At 40.8% G+C, this 27068-nt stretch overlaps 1 protein-coding gene across 6 annotated transcripts in view; it reads right to left on the bottom strand.

The window, feature by feature from the left end:
• The window catches only part of LOC308409242 (CRACD-like protein), a 41626-nt gene extending 14563 nt beyond the window's left edge, over positions 1 to 27063 (bottom strand). The window contains exons 1-2 of one of the 6 annotated variants that reach the window (XM_080901853.1): positions 26308 to 27063; positions 160 to 239 (exon numbers count right to left, since the gene is read on the bottom strand). In XM_080901853.1, coding sequence (XP_080757979.1) covers positions 160 to 239; positions 26308 to 26372 — 145 coding nt within the window. In that variant the 5' untranslated portion in view covers positions 26373 to 27063. Of the gene's footprint in view, positions 1 to 159; positions 243 to 15997; positions 16605 to 22287; positions 22551 to 26207 lie in introns of those variants that run through there. The other 5 variants (XM_080901856.1, XM_080901857.1, XM_080901858.1 and 2 more) reach the window with 5 other exon arrangements.
• Between the last annotated feature and the right edge of the window lie 5 nt (positions 27064 to 27068).

Here is a 27068-nt window from a genome sequence, read left to right as displayed (position 1 = left end):
AAGTTGAAGCGGAAAAGAAAAAAGGTCGAAATGATGCAAATTACAGACACAACCTTTTCATGTGATTACAGCGAAGACAGCCACTCAGCATACATTAATACTAAATATGCCTGGATTCCCAATCAAACATTTACAGAAAACATTTAATCAAACTGTTACCTGAGCACTCTTCCTGGACTTCAGCAGGCTCCTGATTGGTCGTCACGTCTGGAGTTCCTGATGCCATGGCAGCACTGTCACTGCTGGGAGGGAGACAGATGATGAGTTTGATGATTAATAATAATAATAATAATAATAATAATAATAATAATAATAATAATAATAATAATGGATACTTTATTGATCCCCATGGGGAAATTACTTGTTTTTCTCTGCATTTGACCCATTCACTCAGTGAAGCAGTGGGCAGCCCACTAAGCAGGCGCCCGGGGAGCAGTGTGTAGGGACGGTACCTTGCTCAGGGGTACCTCAGGGTAGCCGTTAAGTGGATTCGAACCGCCGACCTTCCGATCATGGGGCGACCACTTTACCTACTGAGCTATTACAAAGTCTTTCATAAGTTTCATGAACAAGACCAGAATCAGGCTGGCTGCTATAAATCAGTAGAAAAAAAAATAGAAAAAAAATAAATGTCTGCATTTATCTAAACCTGCTTCTGCCTTCTTATTTGGCTGATATGGCAGCTACCTAGTTGCAATGTGATCAGATTAAAAAGTGATTAAAGTCCTACTTAGAAGTGTCAAGACTGCTGGTAAAAGTGGCTTGGCGTGGTCGGACCGCATGGACAGGCGACTGTTGGGGCGGATTACATCCATAACAAGTCACCACCTTATAAAATCCCCCCAAAGCTCATTATGCAACTCCTGGATGCATTAACGGTGATGTAGTTGTTCATTCATTAAACAGGTGGAAACGTGTGAAAAGTCCTTCTCTTTGCTATTTAAACTTTAATCTCCATCTGATGTGTCTCCACAATCCAAACAGTCCTAGCGGAGGCACGCCTGCTATGTTTCCAGTGTACTCCTGCGCCGTTAACTCAAGTGCTCATCACGTCAACAGCAGGTGCCCAGCAACCGCCAAACACAACCTTAAACAGATATGAAATCACATTATGAGCGGGTGCCTCGTTAAGGCTCTGTGTGCAGCAGGACTGAGGGCTTCACATTCGGGCTGCGAGTCAGCCTTCACTCTACAGTACAGTAGGTTCATTTGCAAGTCATCATTTTAACATTATTATTATTTTAAATCACTCTTTGCACTGCACAGAGCTCTCTCGAGCCCACAGGACGTCTGAGGCCACGTGAATGCAGTTCCAGCATGGTGAACCAGTTAGATGATCCTGTATAAATGTTTTACTCTAGTGTCAAATCTAATTAGCCGTGCACTGTGCTGTGTGTTGAGGATTTCCTGAGCCATTTGGCAGGAAGTTGACTCATTGCTGATATGGTTTTCAGCAAACATGTCTAATTGTAGCTGTGCCACCATTTATTTCAGGTCTGCGGAATCTGTGGAGGTTAGTTTGTCAATGCTTCACTGGGCTGAAAACAGAAACTCGATGATGTATCAGCGTGAAATTTCATAAGGATGTTTGCAGTTTCCAGAGATGAATCCCAAAGATTCTGGAGGTCCCCTGGCTGTTTGACAGCTAACCCCGTGATCTGACTCAATACAGAATAAATTACATTAACATGGATGTATTCATTGTGAACAAGTGCAGGTTGTCTAACCAAAGTAAAATAACAATAAATGAACGAATCTCCTTTGGTTTAAAGGTTTCTATGGAAACTGTGATATGTTGTTTTGGTTGAACCCAAAATTGGTGGGAAACGGGCACTATTCAAAACCCCTTTTTGTTAATCACAATAGTTTTATTTATTATGCATATAAAACCTTAAACTTGATTTCTTGTGCATCCAGAACCTCCAAATTTTTAGTTTAGCAAAATCAAAAACAAGTCACATAGTTGGATTTTATCACGGATCAACTTTAACCTTTACCCCAAACTAATGTTATCTAAACGTGTGATTTCTGGCTTTTGAAATTAGTTTTCCCAAGTCCGTATTCCTCAAGCTCTTTCCAACTCAGATTCCCAGAAGTCCACGGCTCACACAAATATTTCTAAAACCAATCACTAACAATAAAAAAGATTCAAGTTTAATTTTGCACAAATAAAATAAAGGTCAGCATGATGTTTTCCCCCTGGTGATCCACACTCAAACTGCAGTCCCGATCGTGGCTTTACCACCTTTTTAAGTTTCGTCAATCAGCGAACAACAAACACTCAGAGCCTTTTTGTACTTTTCAAATGGTCCTTTTATGCTTCTCTAAAGCGTAGAGTTTACTTAGGGATTATGGTTACTGATGCCTGATCCCCGGTGTGATGACTCACAGTGTCAATGAAAAGCACCCATGAAATAAAAAATAAAAATAAATAACAGGAAATTAAAAAGACTGAATGTTTATTCATTTTAATTATGAGGCACACCCGTAAAACTGCTCATTAACACAGCTATCTAAATCAGCCAATCACATCGCAGCAACTCAGTGCAATTAGATTATATAGACATGACAACCTGCTGAAGTTCAAACCAGCAACAAAGTTGCTTCAAGGGACTTAACAATTACCATGGTTACAGCCAAAGGATACAGAACAGCATCTCTGAATGCACAGCGGCCTGAACCTTTAAGCTGAAAGGCTACAACATGCTAAGAACAGGAAATTAAGGCTACAGTTTGCACATGCTCACCAAAACCTGAGCATACAAGACAAGACAAATGCTGACTGGTCTGATGGTTTTTCATTTCTGTTGTGAAATAAGGATGGTAGGGTCCAAACTTTGCATAAACAACATGAAAGCATGGATCTATCCTGCTTTGTACCAACAGTTCAGGCTGCTGCTGACGTAACAGTGAAGAGGATATTTTGTGGCACACTGTGGGCTCCTTAGTTCCAACTGAGCATCATTTAATCACCACAGTGTACACACCTTCTGATGGAGGATACCTAGTTATGTCATAAAGCTCAATCATCTCAAACTGGTTTCTTGAACATGACAATTGAGTTCACTGTACTGAAATGGCCCCAAGAATCACAGGATCTCAACCCAATAGAACAGTGGCCTCAACCCACCAGTCCATGAGTCTGTTGGTACCAGGCCGCGGGAGTTGAGACTCGGGTGTGAAATTTATGGTTTTCAGGGTTTTTATCGGTTTTATCATTAACTCAGTTTCCCTGGGTCTATTCCCGTGTGTTATGAATAAATCTTCCCTTTTTTTGGTACCGGTACTGGTTTTATTTGTTGTATTTATCCACAGCACCTTAAAGGCCAGTCCGTGAAAATATTGTTGAACATAAACCGGTCCGTAGCGAAAAAAAGGTTGGAGACTGCTGCAATAGAGCAGCTTTGGGATGTGGTGGAATGGGAGATTCTCGTCACAGTAGCTGACAAATCTGCAGAAACTATGTGATGATCTTTTGTCAGTATGGCCCCAAATCTCTGAAACAGTGCCTTGTTCTATGCACAAAGAATTAAGGCAGTTCTGAAGTCAAAAGGGAGTCAAAACTGGTACTAGAAAGGTCTACTTAGAATCTATATCCATAAATAATATTGCAGTTAATCTTAAACCTCACGTTATGTAAGCGAGGATCATGGGAAAAGTCAAACCATGAACACAGTTTACTTAACAGCAAGCCAACAAAGACGAGAAGTCCTTAAAGAACTAAACACAATCACAATAGGCATCAAGTTCTTTTTATCAGCACCCGTGTCCATGACTACAACTGACCGATGTCCATCTGCTTATGAAGGGTGTGTCGTGACTGCTCCAGGTAAGAGCTAACAGGTTAACACTGTGATAGAATCGTTTGTGCTAAAAAAAATTTAAGGTGGAGAAACCGCCACTGGTTTTTTCCCCCCAATCGTGTTGTTAGTGTGAGAAGACTCCCTCTCTGTTAAGGAAGCAGCTGGAGAACTTCTTGTCAACTGTGTTTACAGTGAGCTGTGTGTTAAAGAAACAGAGAACATTCCAGAGGGTCTATTGACGTACTGAGGGCCTTTCACCAGTATTACTATTATATAATCATAAGCTATTATTGGTTTGTTAAAGTCGTGTGAATCATCATCATCATCATCCTGTACAGACTCTGTAGTCTAACACCTTCTCTTATCAGAATTTATTTCAAAGCCACAAACGACTGAACCTCACCGATTTGTATTAAACACACGGTGGTTGTATTGTTTTGCTATATACATTATTTTTTATACTTGAAGTATTTTATTTAAATGCCATGGTTACAAACTGGTATATGCCAATGCTGTTATCAGGTGATCACAGTACAACCATGAGTTAACTGCATACACACTTACATAGACTCAAGCGTATCTAGAAAGCAGCTACACGAGCAGAAATGAGCATAGACACTCATACAGTGTTGTGATATGAATGAAATCAATACCAGGTAGAGGTAAGAAATAACATCAATGTTTACAGGTGAGGGCCAAAGTATTGATGTTTAAGAATTAAATTATGGGGTCCAAACTGCTGCTCTCATGTCTGGGTATTAAGCATTTAATAGAACTGAAGCCACCATGTAGTTAGCATAGAAAAAGCTAGCATTGTTTTCTGCAAAAGACAGTACCATCATGAATATTTAATGAATGCGTTCTTATGAATGCCCGTATTGTATCCTCCTGAGCAGAGTGTAGTCAAAAACACTCAGCTCAGGGCTTCATGACAGGACATTCTTAACCAGTGAATGACGTCATGGTGGCGGAAGCCATCTTTTTTATACAGTCTGTGTACTTAAAACATAGAAATTTATATAGGATCTTTGAATTCCTGGCAGGAGAGTAAAAAAAAAAAAAGTATCTGCCAAAAATAATAAATCCTGATATGTTAAAGCTCAACTTTCATTTTAAAGAATGAGCAACAGAGCTTAAATCCTGAACCTCCAAGGGACGGATCCAACAAAGTAAAAAAAACAAAAACTCTTTTACAGTGACGCAGATGTGTTAGGATGAAGATCAGATGGTCAGGAGTCACAGTGACTGACCTGTGCCCATTTCCAAAGCCGGATCCCCATGGTGACATCCTCCGCTTCATTAGAAATACAGATAGACGAAGGCAGGCGAGACAGAAGGATGGATTTGCAAACTCAATGAAAAGTGCAGATGAGACGAACACAAAAAGCGAGAGGGAGTGAGAGAAAAGAGCGAGAAAACCAGAGGAAGGGACAAACACAAGAAAGCGGGAGGGGACGGGGTCAGAGAAAGGGGCTGTGGGAAAGAACAGCATGAAAGGAAAGATGAGTCTGTTAGATAAACACAAGAATATTGGGACGAAGAGAGAGACAAAAGGGAAAACAGACTTACAGTAAACACAGAGGCTTCGCAGTGGAAACAAAACACTGAGACTTGCAACCAAAGATGGTAAGAAGACCCTGGACAAAGTTTTCCCTCACAGAGACATTTTAGTAAATAAACAAAGGGCCTTAAATTTTAAACAGATAATCTAGGAGATCACGACCTTAATGCAAAAACTTTTTATCCAACCATATTCAGAACAAACAGGACTTTTTCCATGGCTACTATGTCTGCACTGAAGCTTGCCTGTGTTCTTTATGTAACCTTAATTTGAGTTTACGATGAAGGACTTTTTTCAGTCTATGTTAAAGAGTTGTTGGGGTCAGCTTTGTGTTTGTAGTAAAACCACATGATTGTAACTGACTTATGGCATTTCACTTTGAAGCCAAGTCTGTGGCACACAGAGCCGAGGTGGCAATGGTGCAGCTAAGATCATCTCTGGGGCTTCAACCAGTGGATTCAGAATATAACCCAGTACTTCTTAATACACACCATACACCTAAAAAAACAAACAAAAAAACAATAATGCAGGCTTCACATGTCCATCAAGATTCTTTCTCCACAACAGGCTGTTTCACTGTACACTGATTTAAATGAAAAGAGCTGCTTCTGCCCACTCTCCTTTTAACAAAGAGTGCTGTGGCTCTTCTTGTGTTGCCATGGATATCCTACTGGAAAATAAGGAAGGGAAAAGGATAGTGACTGGAGGTTCCTCCAGTAATATAAGTGGAAAAAAATATTCAAAAACAAAAAACCAACCAAACAAAGAAAAACTCCTGCTAAAGTTTTAACAGCAAACACAGTTACCATTTTTAAACTGACCATTTATTTAAAAAAACAATCTAGGTCCTGTCCTTGTTTATTGCTGTCAAAGTCTGTGTTAACATTTCCAGAGTTTCTGACTAGATTAGAACAGTTAGCTCTGGAAGCTAACGGTCATGTTAGCCACATTAGCCACATGGCATGCTAACGCTAAAGATTTTGGCATAACAACAAAAATGTGAGTGCTCCGCTGGGTCTTTCTCAGATGCCAGGAGAGCATCAAAACTCCTGTGCACGCAGAGAGGAACAAGCGGGCTCGTAGCAGGGACATGTAGAGCAAAAGATAAACAGGCTGTAGCGACGGGGTAATGCTGGACTGTTAGGCAGGTGCTTATTTGGAAGAAGTGGGCCGTGCTGGAGGTGGTAACTGTGTAGCTTTTATACTAAAGAGGGCATAAATACTGTTATGAGTATAAGCAGAGTGTAATCTCAGAACACAAAACTTATATTTCACAGCAATATTTACCCAGCAATGCCACAGGAGCCATCATAAAGCCTTAATTGCTACTTTTGGTTTACCGTATTTCAGGCTTTGTTTCTTTTCAGATTAGTTAGATGTTACGGGCTTTTTTCCCCCCAAGGTTGCACTGCTTCATGAGAATCTTCTGTCAGCTGTTCATTAACTTATTCTTGTTTCATACTTATCCTTCAGCAGCCTGACTTTCATGCAGTGCAAACACTCTCAAATATATAATTAGCTTTATTTGGAAGTGCATGACTCTATGGATGGTTGACAAGGACTGTGTGTGTGTGTGTGTGTGTGTGTGTGTGTGTGTGTGTGTGTACCTTATTACATAACAATGGATTAGCACGAAGAGGTATTCAGACCAGCAGGGAGTTTGCCTTTATTAGACACCTGAAATAACCTTATTAGCACCCACGTAGAGTGAGCACGCACACAGTAAGCATGTCCACATTTGTCTGTCATTAGATTGTTTCTAAAAACACACAAAAGAATACTTTAAAGCCATACTGTAAACTGCTGGTGTGGACGAACCCTGACCAAATTCAGCTATGACAACGGGATTGAACAGAGCCCAGATTACACAGCAAAAACACTTCATCTAGGAGCTGTGTGGAGACCATAGTGTCACTGTAAGCTATACAGAAGTAACTAAATATAGATAACTGTGGAGAGCGGTGCCCACAGAGTTCAACAGTAAGCTCCGATGACTCCAGCCGGGTGTTGTCCATGTGGCTTCTGTCCTTCTGACGTAACGCAAATCCAATATCGCCCAGCTTTAATCTCTCAATGGATCCAGTGTTACGAGACTCATTACACTACAGGCTTATGGCGCTGACTAATTGGCTACTGTCAACAATGACATTCAATGGTACTGACTCAGAAAATAAGCTTCTGATGTGATTAATAACCCACTCATGATTCCGAAGTTGTTTGTCTGTGTTACAGCCTCTCATTTATCTGAAAGGACTAATCTAATCTGTAAGTTGCTGTAGGTCTTACATAAAACAAATCCACCCTGCTCTGGGCCCAGTTGTTGTGAATCAGCAGTTAAACTGGCGAATATCAGCCTGATTACATTACAAACAGCAATTAGGCTCTGCATAGTGAAGGGACGGAGCCTAGAAGCTTAGCAAAGTGTAGCGTTTCAAAGCTAAACACTACTGAAACCAGGCTTCTGTCATTGCAACTGTGTCTGTTCGAGGGACTCTTGTAATGGTCTGTCTCCACAGACTTAAAGCAGGGACTTCCATTAGCCTCAAACAGAACAACCCCCTTAGCTGTGCGGCTGTACGTAGCAAAAGCAGAGCTAAACCAGAGTCACGCGGCGGCTGTTAGAGCTGAATGAGTTAACAGTGTCTATGAATGAAAATTTGTTTTCTGCCTTACATTCCAGCCCCTGAAGTAGACGCGTTCATTCACAGAGCATCACCAGAGGGCTGGTATTTCCTCCTGAATTCAGCATTTCTGAATTCCTTTTATTTATTTTTTAAGGAAGGCAATATAGACCAACTCTTAAATAACAATTCAAATTGATAAAGAGACGACTCAAAATGATTGCAGTGATTTTTGGAGCAAGTTTCAATATCTGTGATCGATTCTTAGCACGATATTCAGGCTTCTGACTTGAGCAGGATCACCACCGACCCAACACAGCGTGGAATCCGTCACGAAAAGCTAAAGAGAAAAAAAAAGAAAGAAAAAAGCAAAAAAAAAAAAAAAGCTATTTTTAGGTGCTTAGCCAGCAAATCTAAAAAACGACATTCCCTATACTGTATGAGACACAAAGCGAGCCTTAGGAGAACATGAAAGGCTTGAGTGGAGGAAGCTGGCCGAGGGAATAAGATGTTAGTGGGTCTGTGACGAGCCGAAAGCCTTCAATTTCCACAAAGAGAAAAAAAAAAAAAAAAAAAGACAGATGCAGGAATGAATCAAGGCAGAACGGCGAGGGAAGAGAAGGAATTTTTTCTTTTCCAGGCAGCTGAAATGATAAACTTGGCCGAGTGGATGAAGCGCTCTGCGCAGATAAGTTGCAGACTGCCATGTTGTATACACAGATAGAAGCAGCATGGGAACTTCACTGTGTTTGCACAAAATAAAGCATGCAATCTGTGGTGGTGTACATTTACTGCTTTTTTAAAACTAGAATTACTGCCTTGTGGTTATACGCTAACCAACAAGATGCATATTACATCCCTGTCTGTCCTGACTTGACCTTTCTGATGTTTTCACTTAATCATGTTATGCTCATTTTATCCTAAACCTACAGCTAAAAATGTGGTTTTCTTGAGGTCATGGTGATCTTAACCTTTGACCACCAAAATCTAGTCAGTTCATTTTTGAGTCCTTGCAGCTTCTAAAGAGATAAATGGTCCATGGCTGTCATCAGCACGGCGTTATAATGACCTGTAATCGTGTTGACGTGGTTTAGACAGACATGCACATACTCACTGTGGAGAATTATAATATCTGAGGTTTAAATCAGGCTAATGCCTGTGGCTAAATCTGCCTTTTCCTTTATTTTTCTCTTCTGTGCACATGCAAGAAGAATCATAGCATTTTGCTTTAGATGAAAACTAATGATGAGGTCAAATTATAGAGACTGTAGTAAACAATGTTCTTTTATTGGAAACAGCTGGAGAGGGTTCCAGCATTGTGGAGAAAATACGTCGTTTTACACAGAACTCTGTACTCACAAAGCTTTGTCATTGAGCTCTATACACTCGTCACTGAGCAGAACCAGTTTCAACAATGCAAGTGTTTTCACTGAGGACAATGACTTGTAGAAGACAATGCAACTGAAACAAAATAGAAAATGAAACGCAAATTATGATGTTTAGCCTAATGCAAAAGTCTTGTGGAGCAAAACCGAAGTCAAGTCCACTGCTTACAACAGCAATTAATCTAAATACTTAAACGGAAGTGCTAAAGCAAAGGCCCAGCCACTCTGCTCATTGAACTGAGTGAATGTTTATATCTGCACAGTAAACACGAAGCAACAGCCAACACACGATAGCTCAGCTTAGTATGAAGACTGCAAAGATGGATGAACCGCTAAAAAAAAAAAAAAAAAAAGGTTAGAAAATGAGCCTGGCAGCACCTCTAAAGCTCAGGAAACATGCTGTATCTTGTCTTTTGGCAGGGACCACATGAAGTCATGTTTGTCAGTCTAGTCTTTATGCTTACAATAACCTTACTGTCTACAGGTTCTACAATTCTAGAGTTTTCTCATTTATCTTAAAGGACTCTCATTTATCAGAAAGGACTAAATTTATTAAGTGTCTGAAGGCCTGGTGTGTTTGTGCTGCTCAGACTTTAATATCTTTACGGGATAGATAAAGCAGTAGTTCTTCCTGGGTCTGATGCCCCATCCCACACTGCACAGGGTACAGTCTGGTTTGATCTGCCATCTTGTCACATGCCTTTGTCTGCATTATTTAATAAAAGATTAATAGGGGAACAGCATGGAAAAAAGGCAACGTCCTCGTAGGATAAACATCTTCCATTCTCCCACTGCTCTCTTCCCAGATGTTAAAGAGCTTTTACATGACTTTTGTTATTGTCTAACCCATCTCTGTTACACGAAGGCGCTCAATGCGAGCCAAAGGGCCATAAAAGGACATGAAAAATGTATAAAGAATGCATCCAGATAACACAGCTCCACATCATCAATGCATTACCCCTCCTTTCTCCTCATTCTTTTTACCTCTCGTCTCATTATCTCACCATCCCTTCCTTTCTCCATCTTTGTGCGATTCCCAGTCTCTTGTCTAGCTGCGCATACCTAACTGGGAACATGGCCTTTAAAACTTTGGTATTTCCTCTTGACCCATTCAGCCAGTCCACGCCTGCGCGATCAGCAGGAGAAGGTGACCGAGAAGGAAATTAGTCATGAATTTTTACTCCTGAACTCCAAAGAATGTGGCTGTGACCTACCCTTGCAATGCAAAACAATTTCTGGTTTAAAGGTGTTGGGCGACAGATGTTAAAACAAGTTTAGGAAAACCATTGAGAAAAAAATGTCAGAGTTATTCAGTACTCATTAAAGTCAAGCTCAAAACTGAACAACGTACCTACATTTTTTATGAAGAAGCTAGCATTAGCGCAAATGCTCGGCATGCTGTGAAAAGTAGCAAAACAAAATTCAACAAACTTGATTAAAATAAATTGCTCAAGAGTTTATCCGTCTCCAGCCCAACTGCACCTGCCGAGTGACTTGGCAGGACTGTTGTGAAAAGTGATTCTAGAAATAGATGCAGCTACTGTATAATGAATCCATTAGCCATTAAACATACAGATTGCTTTCAGTAGCATCTCAGTGAATGGGAAGAGAGCCACAATAACCATGCCTTTAACCATAGCGGTGTACCATTTACTATTCATCAAGTTCAAAACCAGTATACTGCAACACCTCTATGCATATGGTCTCAGGTTACAGTGCTGTTTAATACTGGAAATCCATGCCACATTAGCTAGCCAGTGCTAACACGCTGATATCGCCGTGTATTAGCCTGTCAGCTACTAAGAAAATAACAGCTTTAAATAGTATCTTGACTGGTCTCCAGCACAAAATAGACAAAAAAAAAAAAAAATAAAATATTGCTGTTGGTTGGTTGTCAGTGGGAAACCCTATTAAAGATAATGAAAACAGTCTGTCTAACTTTATCTGCCCCCAAACACAAACCTTGAAATTCCCAGCAATGCATTTAGTATTCAAGTAGTCACGATTTAATCCCATCAAGCATTATAAGAAGCCGTCGAACTACAATGACCTTTAACACTCAATATGATGCTGCACTGCTCTGCGTGCTCATATCACAGAGGAGCACCAACATAATGTCTGATATTCCCAAGCCTTCAGTTTATGTAAACATAGAGCCTGAAAAATAAGCTACTGGGAGACAGTGCAGATGAAGTATGAAGTGGCAGTTACAAAATGTGGTTTCATTTGAAATGACTGAAATAAAACAAGACACTGCTTGTTGCAAAGCAATTCAGAGTCCCAGATAAGTCAGAAGACAGCTTAGCTTTTTATTCCAAAATTGCATTCATCTGAAACAAAGTGATCAAGCAGAAAATAAACACTGGTGACAAGACATTGGTGTTTGAATCCATTCACCAGGCACTAAAAGGCAGCTGAATGTTGATCAGTTATTTATTGCTACAGAACATATATGCTCGTCCCTGCTTTGCTACTGCCACAACTGCAACACAAGTCTTTGTAAAAAAAATAAATAAACTGGACCTGCGATCACATCCAGGTCACTTCATAACTCTGAAAGTTACCAAATTAAAGGCTGGTGCATAAAATGTAGGGATATTGATTTTATGTAACTTGGAGTTTGAGTGGTTCAGACTTAAAAAAAAAACAAAAAAACAAAAAACTTTTAAACAACAAACTGCAAAATGTTTTTCACCCTGAGGTTTGGTTCAAATTGAGAAATCACTCCTTTGCATTTGGAGGTTCCTGTCAACATCCGGCTCTCGTTTTCTTTGCCACATTCTCTCCTCCATCTCCTTTCCTCATCTGTCAGTGCTCTTAGCAACAAGCCTTACATGGACTCAAGACAGCAACTGACCAAACACTTTCAGTCACTCTACACAGTCTACATTCATTTCCAGCTGCATCACCATTTCTTCTATACAAACTCAACCTGCAGTAGTTGCATAATCAGTCTTGGACCAGAAAATCCCAGTGGGGACTGGTGGGAAAATGAGAATATACCTTATCATCAGCTTTGATACTTTTATTGTGGAGTTCTACTCTACTGCTGAGCCAAACTGGAAAATGACATCAGATTTAAACAAAAAACTATCTGGGTTAGGGAGATTTAAACATTAGCTTTGCTTCACTTACTAACCGCAGAGATATATTAGCCACAAAAAGGTTTCTGGTTTGACAGACAGGGTGCTTCGCCTCCGTGCTAGGGCTCTGGCTGGGCCTTGGGGGCTTAGGTCCTTGTTGGTGTGTCGCCGAGGTTGTGGGCGGGTGGGGGCACAGGGGCTCAGCCCTGGTGCAGGGGGCCACTGGTGCATCGGCCTAACTAGGGGGCTCTTCAACTGACAGGGAGTTTGTTCCATCCTTGCAGGAGTCCACTCTGCAGGTGGGAGAGAGTCACAGGAGAGGTGGAGAATAAACTTAACCTGGGTGTCTACTGTCTTGTGCAGTCTGGGAGATGATTGAATGTTAGGGTAAAGTTTCCTCTGCAGTGGGGTCAGGTGGGCTGCCCCAGGTCCTGTGGGGGCTGGGCGGTCCTGCTGCCGTAGGCCCCGGTCTGGATGGGCCTGGGCTCCCTTGCCTTGGTGGGTGCCAAAGGACGGGGGTGCCTACTGGGGTCAGCGGGGGAGCTGAAAGCCCATAGAAGTCGGAAACATTTAAAAGGTTTAAAATATACAGGGCATCCAATAGTACTCCAACTATAATTCTGTTGTAGCCACTTAAATACCAAATGCTTCAATTTGCCCTGACTGAAATAATAATCTCATGACTTCAATTTAAATGCAGGCTCAGCCTTAATTTAGTGCATTCTGCCAAAATGCACTTGAATAAAATATAGTACAAAAGTCTTTTCTCATTTTTCCCCATTTCTAAGTTGTAAGTGATCTTTAAGAAAAGCTACAAATTCATCAATATGGATGAAGGAGGTCAGAAGAGAGACAAAGTGAGTATCTACAGTCATCTGTACAACACAATAGAGCCTCTGTCATGGTTTGGTGGTTCAGCCAGTGGTGGCGATATTGATGGGATTATAAACAGAAAATATTTAATCATCCTGTAATACAACCTAGAAAGTGTCTGATTGGCAACTGTTTCAGTTTTCAACATGACAAGAACTCCAAACACACGGCCAAGGGAGTAAAAGCATACCTGACAGCAAAAAGCTTCTCCCCAGAGCCCAGACCTCAACATTATTGAAGCAGCGTGGCATCATGTTAGCAAAGAACAGAACAAAAAGGCAGAAACATCCAAAGAAGAGCTTTAAATGTCCTTCAAGAAGCCTGGAGAACTATTTTCAAAGACTACTTAAAGAAATAACAAGAAACTTTGCCTAAGAGAGTTCAGGTTGTTGAAGAATAAAAAAAAGGTACCCAGACTAAATATCGGCAAGCTTGTTAAAATTGCACAAACACTGTTTTTGCCTTTTAGACTGTTGTTACATGTAGTTTACCCGAGGCGGGAAGTAACAAAGTATTCCTACTTCGTTACTTTACTTCACTTGAGTAGTCATTTTTCTGACCAGTTTTTACCTGCTAAAAAACAAACTGAGGTAGACTGTGTTATTTGAAGTTTGCATGAAAACACTGTTTAGTACAGGATAAACAGGTTACTTTGCTGTACTGTGATGGATTTAAAGCATGTGAGTGATGCACAGAGGCTGTAGTGCTGATGGTCAGAGTTAGGTTACATAAAAGGGTTGCAGAGATGAATTTGAAGTTAAACTGATGATCCTTAGATTCATTTACTGAATTCCACCTTCATATGAACCCATCTAGAACAGGGGTGGGAACTCCAGGCCTCAAGGGCACAGCTGATTCAAATGGCTAAATGAGCTCCTCAAAATGTCTTGCAGTTCTCCAGAGGCCTGGTAATGAACTAATCATTTGATCCAGGTGTGTTGACCCAGGGTGAGATCTAAAACCTGCAGGACTCCTGCCCTCGAGGCCTGGAGTTTGACGCCTCTGGTGTAGAGGGTGGAAATCAGATGGAAATCAGCCAGGACAACTCATGAAACAGCTTTTGACACAAAGATAAGTAAAACTCAGCGCAGCAGTAGCAGCAGGTCAGCTGACCACAGCCTGTACATGAGAATCTAATGGCTCCCCATACTGAGCCAGTACAATTGATTTTAGGGTTCCTCCACCTGCTGAATCCACTGTAAACTCTTCCCTACACATTTTCATGTTGAGAGGCAAAGTCACCCTCTACAATGGAGACAACAGAAAATAGAGCTTTTTGTTCCGTTTCCCTTCTTTCTCCCTGCTCATGTTCTACTTACCCGAGTGACAATTTAGACTGAAATAAAGTTAGTTTCCCATCTACTTATTTTATTTAATAATTTAATATAGCCCAAGGTTCAGTTTGCTTTTCATAAAAATAAGAGGTAGAAACGTTCTTCGAGGAGCTACCTTTACTTTCTTTGAGTACGTTTCAGAGCCTGTGCTTTTTACTTTTACATGAAGTTGAATCTGTACTTCTACTTAATTACAGGATGCTTTTGCCACCTCTGATGTTTACACACCTTTCATCAAGCTGGATGCACTCATTTCCCATTTTCCTGGCAAAACAAGAAAAGAGGAGAGACTCAAGATTTTTGCTCAGTGTTGTATGTGTGTGACTGACACACACACACACACACACACACACACACACACACACTATTTGTTCAAGCTCCACTCAGGCGGCTGTAAAAGCTTTCACTGTTCAACTGTCATGAGGCTGGGAGGACAAAGACAAAGAAAGTTGAAGGGGGTATCAGTGTAACCAGCACCACATCTACACAGCTCTGTTACAAAAAAAGACACTTTACTGTAGTCAAAAAGCTAAAGGCACTCATTATGCTGAGCCTCTGTGGTCCAATCACACTGCCAAGCCCAGTGTCCTATATTTAGCCAATTCAAAGCATTAAAATCACAGAGGACTTCAATCAGCAAGAACAGAAACATGCATCCAAATTTAAATGAGGAAAAAACTCTTAACACGGCCACAGCTATGCAGCATCAAACCTTAATGAGCAACAACATGAACTGATCCTGTTCCAGGAAAACATACAGGAAATCATGCTCATCCACCTGATTGTAGTTTACAGCACACATGACAAAAGCGAGTTTGACTCAGATTTACGGACTAATCACTGACTTCCAGTCAAAACCCGTCTTGCGAGTTACTCAGTTGACCGTTTGTTCCCAAGCGAGTCACTAACTGTGGTGACAAAAAGAATACAGACTGATTTGACCACTGCATTAAAAGACGGTGTGCAGGATACAAATGCAGGTCAGTGCACTCTAAGAGTTTTTATTTTTCTTGCTGCATGCACTTGTAGTCATACCGTGGAAAGCAAAAAATGAGTGGAGCGCAACAAAGAAAACACATTTTGTGGTACTAGCAGCAGTCAGCGGTCTGCATTATGATAGAGTTTTACACTGAAAATGACAAATCCCGTGAAAAGGGCCGACACCACCCATATCCTGTGACACAGGTTTGCAGAGACTGTGTTGATGACCTGAGTGAGCAGTTTGATGAAGCAATATCTGTGAGCAATCCAGTTTTTTGGGTTTTTTTTTCTTTCCTCGTGTGATGCAAGAACAAGGTGTTGCAATCTTCAGGTAATATTTTACAACTGAAACTTACTTGCGACCCTTAAAGCATCCGTACATCCCTGCCATGGTATAACGATGAGATGAAGCCAAAACGTGATTTGTGCGTTTTCCCGATGATGCCCAGTTTCTTCTGGTCTATGAATTTAAAGCTCTCAAACCCAAAAACTTGAGGTTTTTGTCTTCCTTTGCCCCTGTATAATGAAGACTTCTCGCTCTTCGCAGTAGAAAAGATGCCACTCCACAAGAGAAGATCGCCTTCCTCCAAGTCAAACCATCCTCTGAGGTTCCTCCCACTTTTGAGTTCCACTGAAGTCAAATTTCATACTGACCTCTCTCCTTTCATAAATCTGGCAGGAAAAGCACCAAAGCTAGCCAGTCTAAACCACTCCAAGACTTGCATTCAACTGCAGCCAAAGTGGGACGATCATAATATCGTGCAAGCAGCACAAAAATAGAGTTAGATAAACTGAATCGCCCTTTAAAAATGAACAATTCACCAGAGAGAGAGGAAAACGTCTCTTCCCCCAACGACCACGTCCCACAAAAGAACAAATTCTTTGAGTGGTACAATGCAGTGATGAAAACAATGAACTATAAATGACTGACTGGCTGCTGCATGCTTTGCTCCTCTCCTCCCAGTCACCACGACTGGTAATGCTGCTGAAGCACAGAGGGAGGAAAGATAAAGAGGGAGGAGAGAGGGAGGGAGGAGGCATGTGTGAACAAGATACTCCCCCCACGACCTTATCCTTCACCGTCTCTTTCTACTGTTTAGATATAATTAACCAGTGAGTGCCAAGTGGTTTATTGTTAATGTTTACTTTTACTAATATTACCTCAGATGTTTCCCCATAAAGACAGTGAGCAAAGTATAAAGTGTGTTGTTATTTGCAGTAACAGCACACTTTATATCCAATATAGCCTTCATAGTTAACCCTAAAGACAAATGATTACAAATCACTGTCAATTGTTATATTGATACAGCCGGTTAAGACCAAACCTAAAGAAATGTTTAAACTGGGCACAAACATGCCACTGTCCTGTCTGTCCAATATGAAGCTGGAGCCAGCTAGTTCTCGTAAAAAAGTAAGAAAATCTACTAGTCTTCACCGCTGAACCTCATTAGTCACCATGTAAATTCCAAGCAGCAAGCTCCAGGACTGGATAAAGAAAAACAGAAATCAATCTGAAGAGGAAGTGATGGAAACTGTGGTTTCGTAAATGGCCGATTTACTCCCTTTTTATAACAGTTTTGGTTCTTTTTGGTAATTATATCCACAAATAATAAAAAATATATTTAAAACAAGTAAGTGCCTTAACCTGCATTCTTTTTAATAGCCACCAACAGATGATAGCGGTGGTTGCAAAAAACACTTTGGCCCTCAAACTTGATTTCAGTAAACTCTTTCCTGGTGACCCATTCAATTTTACTAATTAAACTATTAAGTTGATTTTGTGTATTTTTTTTGTCATTTTGCATTTCAGAAAAGTAGACTTCCCTAGCTCAAGAAGTAGAGCATCTACGAATCAGAAGGTTGGTGGTTTGATCCCTGATCCATGCCAAAGTTTCTTGGGCAAGATACTGAAGTTAGTGTGTGCGCGAATGTTAGATAAAGACACTTAGAACAGAAAAAAGTGCTCCTATGAATAGTTGTAAATGAGGTATAAAGCGTCTTGAATATACTAGAGTAGAAAAGCGCTACATCTCCATTTACCATTTAGCTGTGACGGACAAATTGTTAGCTGGTGAGGATGCAGGTTCACAGTCTCTTATCAAGACAGCAATAATAAAAAAATGGTCATCTTTAAAACCGGACTTCCCGACTAAAACCTGTCACAGAAATTGCATCCATCTTTAATACCATCTAATAGATCAAGGCTCAGTGTTTTGAATTAGCAGGGTTTGGCTTCTTCAGCAGTAGCTTTAGCTGCTAGCTATCTACGGGGCTTCACCTATGCCAATTTCAACCATATTTGCTACCTTTAGAGCCATTTAAATACAATAGTCAGACAAATAAGAAGACTTGGAGTACAGTTAATTTCAATAAAAAAAACCGACCAATGCTTGCTTTAGTTTTCTTGCTTTAGTGAATGAAAATGCTGCTTAACCTTAAACACAGAGACATTGCTAATCCTAAAAAAGCCTTCAAAACAGAACTGTACCACCACAGTAGGTACACCCATGTTTAACACATCATCTGTGGTCATTTACACACAATGATGATGTCCTGACTTCATATCCTGGGCTACTTTAGTGCTGGTATGTTTACTAAGCTATTTGTTTCTATTTTTTATGCTAAGTTATGCTAGCAGTCTGGCATCACCTGGAATTAAACCATAAACTCTCCGTTACAATGCATTTGACCACATGTCAGGGTTTAAAAATTAGTGGAGCATTTCAGTGTCCTTCAAATACAAAAGGACAGAGCCCAATGTTCTCTGCATCTCAGTAGGAGGCCTAGCGGTCGCACAACAGCCTGTCGCAGCTAATCGCTATAAGTAGGAAGCTTAACCACTAACAGCCACTACAGCTCAGAGCGCTTACACTGTGTGTGAGTGGCTGTGAAGTGACTAGGGGCTGATCCTGAGATTTCCTGCTACAACACTGAGTCAATTTTAGCTAAGAGGCCAATTTTTTAAAATGATCATTAGAAGATCACTATATATCAAAACAACTAGGAGCTGTATGCCGTTATCTGTAACGGAGCATGTGTTTACATGTTTAAACAGTTAAAAATGTTGTCGGAGTGATAAGAGTGAAAGTATAAAGTCTTGCTTTTGTCACACTACAGACATTTTTATCCTAGTGATCTTATAGTGACACAAACACACAAATCACATGAATCATCATGGTGTTGACATAGTAATGCTGTTAGTGGAACAGATTTCTCAATCCCAACATGCCCAGACTGAATACTGTCTGTGTGATTCAGTATTCACTTCAGACATGTCAAAGCTTTAAAAGTCACTCTGTCTGTGTGTGTGTGTGGCAACGCTGTATCAGTTCCAGAGCTCAACAGCTCCATTTCAACACAATAATACACAAACACACAGATCAGTTTTAGCATGCTGGGATTGTTGGGAAATGTCTTTACTCATGCGTACACACCCCTAGCATAAAGTCCTACCAAGGACTGAAGTTGTGTAGACGGAGGATTTCCACCGATTTAATCTACGGGTTAATCGGCGTTTCCACCAATAAATTCACTGCTGAATTGGCTTTAGTTGAGATTGATGCCTGAAGCAGGCTCTTGGGATTTCCCATCCTGGTATAGTCTGTGCATTTATTCATTTCTAGTCAGTTTTCTTTTAATCGTGTCTCTCCCTGACACATTTGTTGTACAAAACATAATTTGTAGAACAATAATTCTATCACCTACATTTTTTCATATTTTAAGTCTTTCGAGGAACTTTAAAGTGCCGTTGGATGATTCCGTAGTGAAATAGAAAGAAAAGGCTCAAAATTTAAAGAAATCTAAAGTCTGCTTCCTGTCACAAAAAACTGGGTCAAACCAATTAGACAAGTTAAGTTGGTGCTCGGCTGCCAGGCAGCAGGAAAGGAAGTGATGTACAATTTTGATTAGGCAATACACCAAACGCTGCACAGACAGCACTGTAGTAATTAGGAGGCTATCAAGCTGTGTAGGGCCCCAATGTTTCTGTGTTTTCTTATTCATCGTCTCTTTTTCAGGCCATTCATACTCATAGCCCCTCAAACTAAACAGCAAAAGTTTAGAAAATAGCACGCTTATTGGTAATACTCTCCTGGTGTTTTTCACCAGTTTTCGTGACTGTACCTCGAGTCTCGCACCACCGAAAGGTCAAAGGTTAGAGATGCTATCGTTAGGCTTGGGTGCCGGACTCTGTGATTTTTAGGGTAACAACCAAATTATGTCCATACTGAGTGTCAACAACCATAAAACTACTAATCATCCAAGTTAACAATGAACAATTTGAGATTTGAACCTTCATAGTGCCCTAGTTGGAACAACCAGTGCATTACTTTTAGCTTTTATGAGTCATGTAATCCAAGGATGTCAAACTTAAGGTACAGGGGCCAAAATTGGCCCGACAAAGACTTCAATCAGGTCCACTGGAAGGCTTTGGAAAATGTAAACGAGTGAATCTTTATCTGTATTTTTAGAACTTTTACAGCTTTTCCTGCCAATAAAGACCTTTTTAAAAACTTTTTGAACAAACAAAAGCAAAAACAGTCAGTCCGTGGTTAGAAAGAAATTAAAAATTCTGTGAATAACCAAAAACATTATCTTTTACAAATACAGGACAGTCTGAACAATGAGCTGTCAGGACTTTTTCTGTAATTTTACACATTTATCATGCAGAAAAACTGAGATTTACTGTTGAAATTTGTTGTTTGCGTCTCAGGAATTCAATGTTTAGGTAACTCATTCAATGCCAGCCATTGGCAGTGAATGAGTTAAACCCATTGACTCATTCACTGCAATTGACGGCTATAGACGTCAATGGCAGTGAATGAGTTAAATGTCTTCACTCAACCCACTTAAGTCCAAAGTGGGCTGTATGTGGCCCATGAAGTTTTATAGCGGTCACAGAACAACATCAGCATTTATGACCTCCGCTAAAGTTTGGCAGCGTTTGCCTGTGTGTCATTCAGTCTGTAAACACAATAGGTCAAAAAGTTTTGAATGATTCTGATAAAACTTTGTCAAGGTGTAGAGTGGGGTCGTGTTAACGAGCCATTCAAATGTAGCTTTCTCCGCCGAGGTCTTCAAGTTCAACCTAATGATTTATTGGGTGAAAGCTGATCACAAGCCTTAAAACTTAGAAACTGTGATTCTTACAAATGGAATATAGATATAGAAAGTAACACATAAAGATTTGAAATATCATGTCACATTTGAGCTCCGACCTTTCTTCAAAGTCAGTGATAACAATACTATTTAAATCTATGTTACTTACTGCCATTGTGTTTATCGACAGCATATAGACATAATTATTTATACATTATCTAATTATCACATTACAGTTTGCATCCAAATATGATGACATTGTGTCATTTACATTTCAAATCTGTCTTTCAAGTTAACTCCACAATGTGTTACATTTTTAAAGAAAGTACCATCAAGAGAAAGAGCTGCATTGTTAGTTATAATAATACTATATAATATTTCTAAGCTCAGGTTACTCACGTCCAGTTATTTACAAATCAACACCTGTTATGTGTAACCAGAGTAGACATCGGTCATGTTACCCTCATCTAATTTTTACTGCACTACAAACTTCTTAAAGTACCTTTAAGAAGAATAAAGAAAACAAACTTAATATATACAACATACATACATACTATTCCCTTCAAAGTAAATACTGCCCTGAGTGAGGCGCTTTGCTGGAGGTTTGCACTCTGAGTGCTTCTTGTTTAGAAATGCATCTCTGACTATTTGACGTATCCAAGTCCAATATTCACTCTTCCTTTAGCTCTGTGTTGTTTTCCACCAGGTCCTGAAAGTGATAACGTGTTCAGGTTTTGTGATGTATGAAGCTGCTGAGTTATTATTTAAAGTCTGGTGCTAAACTATTAGTATACAGTAAGTCTATAAGTTACATTAATATAAACAAAACTGGAATAAAGGCAATTAAAGTGATCAACAGGCCATAAAACCAAAATATTAATGAGAGCAGCTTTAACTCTACATGTGGGGTCTGTCTGTTTTCAGGTATCAGTAACACATCCAACTGAGGCAGCTTTTAAAATGAACTCAACTCACTAAATCTCTGAGGAAAAATAGACTCCAGCCAAAGGAGATTTATAACATCCATTTGAGTAGGTTTCCAGAGTCTCTGTGTACACAAATTTCTCAGTGCAACTCATCATGGCATGGCGAGTGCATGTTCGTATGTGAACAAGCATGTGTGAATCAGACAGCTTTCTGTTTATAGAGGCACAAGGAATGTCGGTCAGTTTCCCCTGGAAGAGGGGGGGAAAAAAGTGGATACTGGTATTTCCTGAAACGACCCCGAGTCTGGACCCACTGAGAGAGAGACTCAAACAGTGATGGAGAGAACGGACGACTCGCAAAGAAACAACTAAGAGATATGAAAATGTGTCATCTGGATCCATCGGGGATGAAATACATTGATAGAAGTGAGCAAATTATAAGTTCAGCATGTTTTCAAACAAGAGTCTAAAAATAAAACGAATCTTTTTTAATTTAATGAAACTTAATATAATCAGTGATGGACACCTCCATTCATTAAGCTGGAGCCACCCTCGGCACAGCTGTGGGGTCTTCACTGAAATGACTGATGGTTTTTCATGCAGTGCTTGTCCCTCCTACCTACCGTGATGCCAGAAAAGCCTCCACTCGGCTGAAATGCCCCAAGTTAGATCTCTGGACTTGTGGTCAACCCGGAGGCCTTGCTTCTCTTCTCTATTCTTTCCATCCCCTTCCTCATCTCCACCGCTCCTTTTCCCTCGGCTGGCTCCGGTTCTGCTTCCTCACTCACCCTCAGCACAATGCATTCTCCTTCCCCTCCGGTTTGTGGTTTCTGCGCGTCGCCTATTCTCTCCAACACAACGCACACAAGCTGATCTAGATATCTCTCCCTGTATAGAGGAAGAGGAGGGGAATCACATTGCTCTGAATTCCACCTCACATCTGGAAACCATCTTCTTCCTCTCCCTCTTTTTTTCCCTTTTCTTGCCAGTCTCTCTCCCCCCTTCTCCATTGCTCTATGCTGTAATGTAAATAGGCCTGTAATCATACTCCTGCCCTTAGCCTGCCGTGCTGGGTGGTGGTGTGTGTGAGAGAAATCTTACACAGAACACACTTCGCCAACAAGCGGAGATCCCCGTCTTCCTTCCCTCTATCTCAGGCCCCAGCTGAGCTTTATGGGGCGATAAAAACAAAACCCTATTCTTCAACTCTATTTGCATCAATTGCATGCGTGTGTGTCTTTGAGTACTAAAGCAACTGGAGGCCCCTTAGCCACTAATACAAAGTATATAACTGAATGCCGATGACCTAATGACCCGAGAGTGAAGATTTTAAGAGTGTCATCTCATTGCTCCATAAACTGAACTCAAGGAGAAGCAAAGGTACCTTTGTTTAACTGAAGCAGTGAGGGTTTATTCTTGGGGTACAACACACTGTTTTTCCCCTAAAACTGTTAAAGAAGGTTTTGTTTGGGTACAGTTGTCATGGCAAAGTGAAGTGCTTCTTGGTTTCCCAGCAAAACCTGGCAAGTCCATCATTAACACTACACGTTTTACTTTCTTAAAGGACCAAACCAAAGTTTGCTCATTACTGCCTGTATGTAACCAACACTTTGATTGAACACAGACTGCTAAATGCTGCCAAAGATATCAGTATTTAGCAACTACTGTGCTCATCAGCTAAAAACTTAATGAATCCCATTTGGTTTGAGAGACAAATTACATTGAACTTAGAAATTCTTCCACAATCTCAATAAGCTTTATGGGATAGCTGCTCATGTAGTCGCTCAATACTGTAGCGGTTCACACATTCGCCCAACAAGTTAGAGAAGCCGGTAAAATACCTACCAAATCCAACCGATGGAGCTATTTATAGTGTAGCTGTCCATTAATACAAAGTTTTGACTGATGACATTTAAATTTCCATCATTTCTATTCCCACCACACGACACCAGCCCAGTGTGCAGCGGCATTCAGTGCGAAAACAACCTGAAAGTTTCAACAACTATAGTTCCTCTAATGACCACTCGAGGTTGGCTTTAAAAGTGATCGATCCCCAACAGAGGCCTTCATCATTGATAAATGGAAGAGGTTTTGAACCACCAGGACTCTTCCTATAGCTAGCCACTCAGCCAGTCTCAGTAATCGGGGATAGAAGGGCCTAACGCTGACACAGCTTCAGCACTGCTCTGTCGGCGTTAGACGAACATCCCAGAAGGACAACCATTATTGCACTGCTCCACCAATCAGGCCTGTATGGTGGAGTGGCCAGATGGAAGTCACTCTTCAGTCAATGCTGAGGAGACAGCCAGAAAATCTGCCTGGAGTTTGCAAAAAGATACCTGAATGTTGTTTCCCAGACCACGAGAAACAAAATTCTCCGGTCTGATAAAACAAATATTGAATTCTTTTGCCTGAATGCTAAGCATCATGTCTTTAGAACACCAGGCACTGCTCATCACCTGCCCAATGCTGTCCCTACAGTGAAGCATGGTGGTGGCAGCATCATGCTGCAGAGATGTTATGTGACAGGGAGATTAGTCAGGGTCCAAAGTTAAATGGAGCAATGTACAGAGACACCCCTGATGACATCCTGCTCTAGAGTGCTCTGGACCTCGGACTGGGTGAAGATTCATCTTCCAACAAGACAAACCCTAAACCCACAGCCAAGATAACAAAAGGACCGGCTTCAGGACAACTGAATGTCTCAGCCAGAGCCCAAAATTGAACCTGAACATCCCTGCAGAGATCTGAAAATGTCTGTGCACTGATGCTCTCTATCCAGCCTGATGGAGCTTAAAGGTTCTGCAAAGACAAATGGGAAAAAGTGCTCAAAAACAGGCGTGCTAACTCCTGCCACAATCGCTTCAGTCAAGTACTGAGTAAAGGCTGTGAATTCTTATGTGCATGTTATATATACATAATTTTTTTAATAGGTTTGCAAGAATTTTAAGCAAACCCTTATCCCATTAGCATTATGGGTATTATTTTGTGTGTAAAGTTTTGAGGTAAAAAGTGAATTTAATCAATTTTCGGAGGCTGTAACACAACGAAATGAGGAACAAGCAAAGTCCTGTGAATGCTTGATTGAATAGGCTGTCTCAATGCTAAAGAGGTTTTCCAGGACTTTAGCTGACACGGACTTGTTTTTCCTGACTTTGATGAGCAGGGTGGCAGATGAAACCATCCAAAAAGATTTCGTGCCTCCGAAGTATAATCGATATGAAAAGATAACGCTCACTCAGGCTGCACAGGAAGCAAGAAGTTAGGTTTTAAAGACCATCCAGTTACACTCCGAGTCAGACACACAGGAGCATGTTCTGTCAAATTATGAATGACTGAATTGTCATGACAGCACTCCCTCACAAAGAAAAACTGTTTTTTTTAAAGTGACCTAGTGATGGACGACCTAATCAGACCTTTAATAAAGAAGACTTTGACAGTTGACAGTTCACACACACTCTCACAGAAGCCTATTTCTCCAAGCTTCTCAATCCGACAACCAGCAGACAAACTCGTGCATCTTCATTCAGTGTGATAACTGGATTTACTGCAAAGTACTGAGTGATACCACGTCATTATTCATCAAGATCTCAGAGCGCTTTGACGTGTAATGGGAATCTGCTTTGTCATCACTTCCAGAACAAAGAAATGACGCAGTCAGAAGTCAACATCGTTCTCAGATCAATAGTGTCATTTATTCAGTCACACTGACAGACAGCATGACTCTGTTCTGAATCACTCAGTGTCTGTGTTCAGAATTACGGTGGTGAAACGCAGTGAAAGATAACTGTTTAATCTGGACCGTCCTTGACCTGCCTCCACCAAACACTGAGCTCACACGCATGCACTGTGTGTGTGTGTGTGTGTGTGTGTGTGTTCTCACTAAGTCTACAGGGTTGTAGAGAGTGACTGATCAGGACAATAGGCCTAATATGCCTTTAAAGGCTACAGTAAATGAATTATATGGAAACCTTGCATGAGAGGCGGTGCATGGATGAATCACAGGCACTGAGCTGCTGAAGGAGAAAAGATCAGCTGCTGCTTATAACCAGGGTCCTTTTGACAGGTTAGCCAATTAAAACTAGTTCACTGAAAACTTACTTGGAGAATAGATTAAAACCTCAAATGCATCTTAATGTTCCCAGAATGTTTCACAATAGATAACAACAAGTGGCAATCTTTGAAGAACCAGAACAGCTTTGCTGGTGTTAAATCATGTGATGGAAAAAGTGCCTGACCAAAGTTGATTTTTAGGGGGATTACCACCAACCTACTTCCAGTTTAGCCAACGTTATACACTAATCCAAAACAGAATGTAGTTGAAACACCAGCAAAAAACAAAAAATACATAAAAACTAAGTAAAAGGACTTCAGGAACTCCAAAGAATAATTACAGCCCACCTACAGTGCTGTCTGCAAATCAGAGCCCAAAGAGGAAAAACTAAAATAAAACGTTTTATCCCCTCAACTAATTCAGTTCACACACAAACAAGCACAGCAGCGTGTCCGGCACACTGTAACAAGCACATGTATCGATTACTACCAATCAGACATCTCCATCTCCGGGCAAAACAAAGCTGAAGAGTCCCAGAGATGACGCACAGTTGGCCGGGAAAGCTTGTAGCCGTTGCGGGGATACTCACTGTGTCTGCTGAATCTCAAACGGCCTCAGGGTGAAGTCATCCCTCAGATACTGAAACCAAGACATCTGCGCCGTCACTGGACTAATGATTGGATTATTTGTCTCAGTCGTGGGCTGGCGTCCTCAGGTCCGTGATGCTGCGTTCAGGAGACACCACGGAAACTCCGCAATCCCGTCTCACCAACAAATCATTAGTGTTTAGGTTTACACTCCAATCCTATTTTTTAATATATAAATATATATAAAGTTTAATAGCGACCCACACTACTGATATCTTCCTGCTAATGCTATCCTAGGTTGGGTTCAGGAAATAAAGAGGCGTTAACCGGTTCTCGGGGTATTTAATTAGCGGGTTTTGATGCCTTTGTGGAAGATTTCCTCTGGGTGTTCTCAATGTGGAAAATGCTCTAATTGCACTTACACAAAAGCAAAAACATGCACTCTACTGGATATGTCGTAATACGTCCATTCAGCAGCGATCCTTGTGCTTTTTCCAGGATAGGTGTTTACTGAACAAAACAAGAATACACACAGTCCAGCGTGCCTGTGGTTAATAACGTTAAAACCAACTCAAGCATGTAACCCATGAATTCTATTAGTATACTTAAAAGAAAAAAACCTGGAAAAGCTTTCGAAACAGACAGTTAGACAATAATGAGAGGATTAGGATCAAGTTACATTAAACAGCTTCCCCGTCAAGTTTCTGTTAAACACAGGTTGTAACTTATTAAGGCTGAACAAACCACTAAATGGTCTTTGACG

The sequence above is a fragment of the Rhamphochromis sp. 'chilingali' genome, assembly GCF_963969265.1.
Source record: "Rhamphochromis sp. 'chilingali' genome assembly, chromosome: 13".
Classification (NCBI taxonomy): Eukaryota; Metazoa; Chordata; class Actinopteri; order Cichliformes; family Cichlidae; genus Rhamphochromis; species Rhamphochromis sp. 'chilingali'.
The sequence above is the reverse complement of the archived record's forward strand: the minus strand, read 5'-3'. Positions and strand labels throughout refer to the sequence as shown.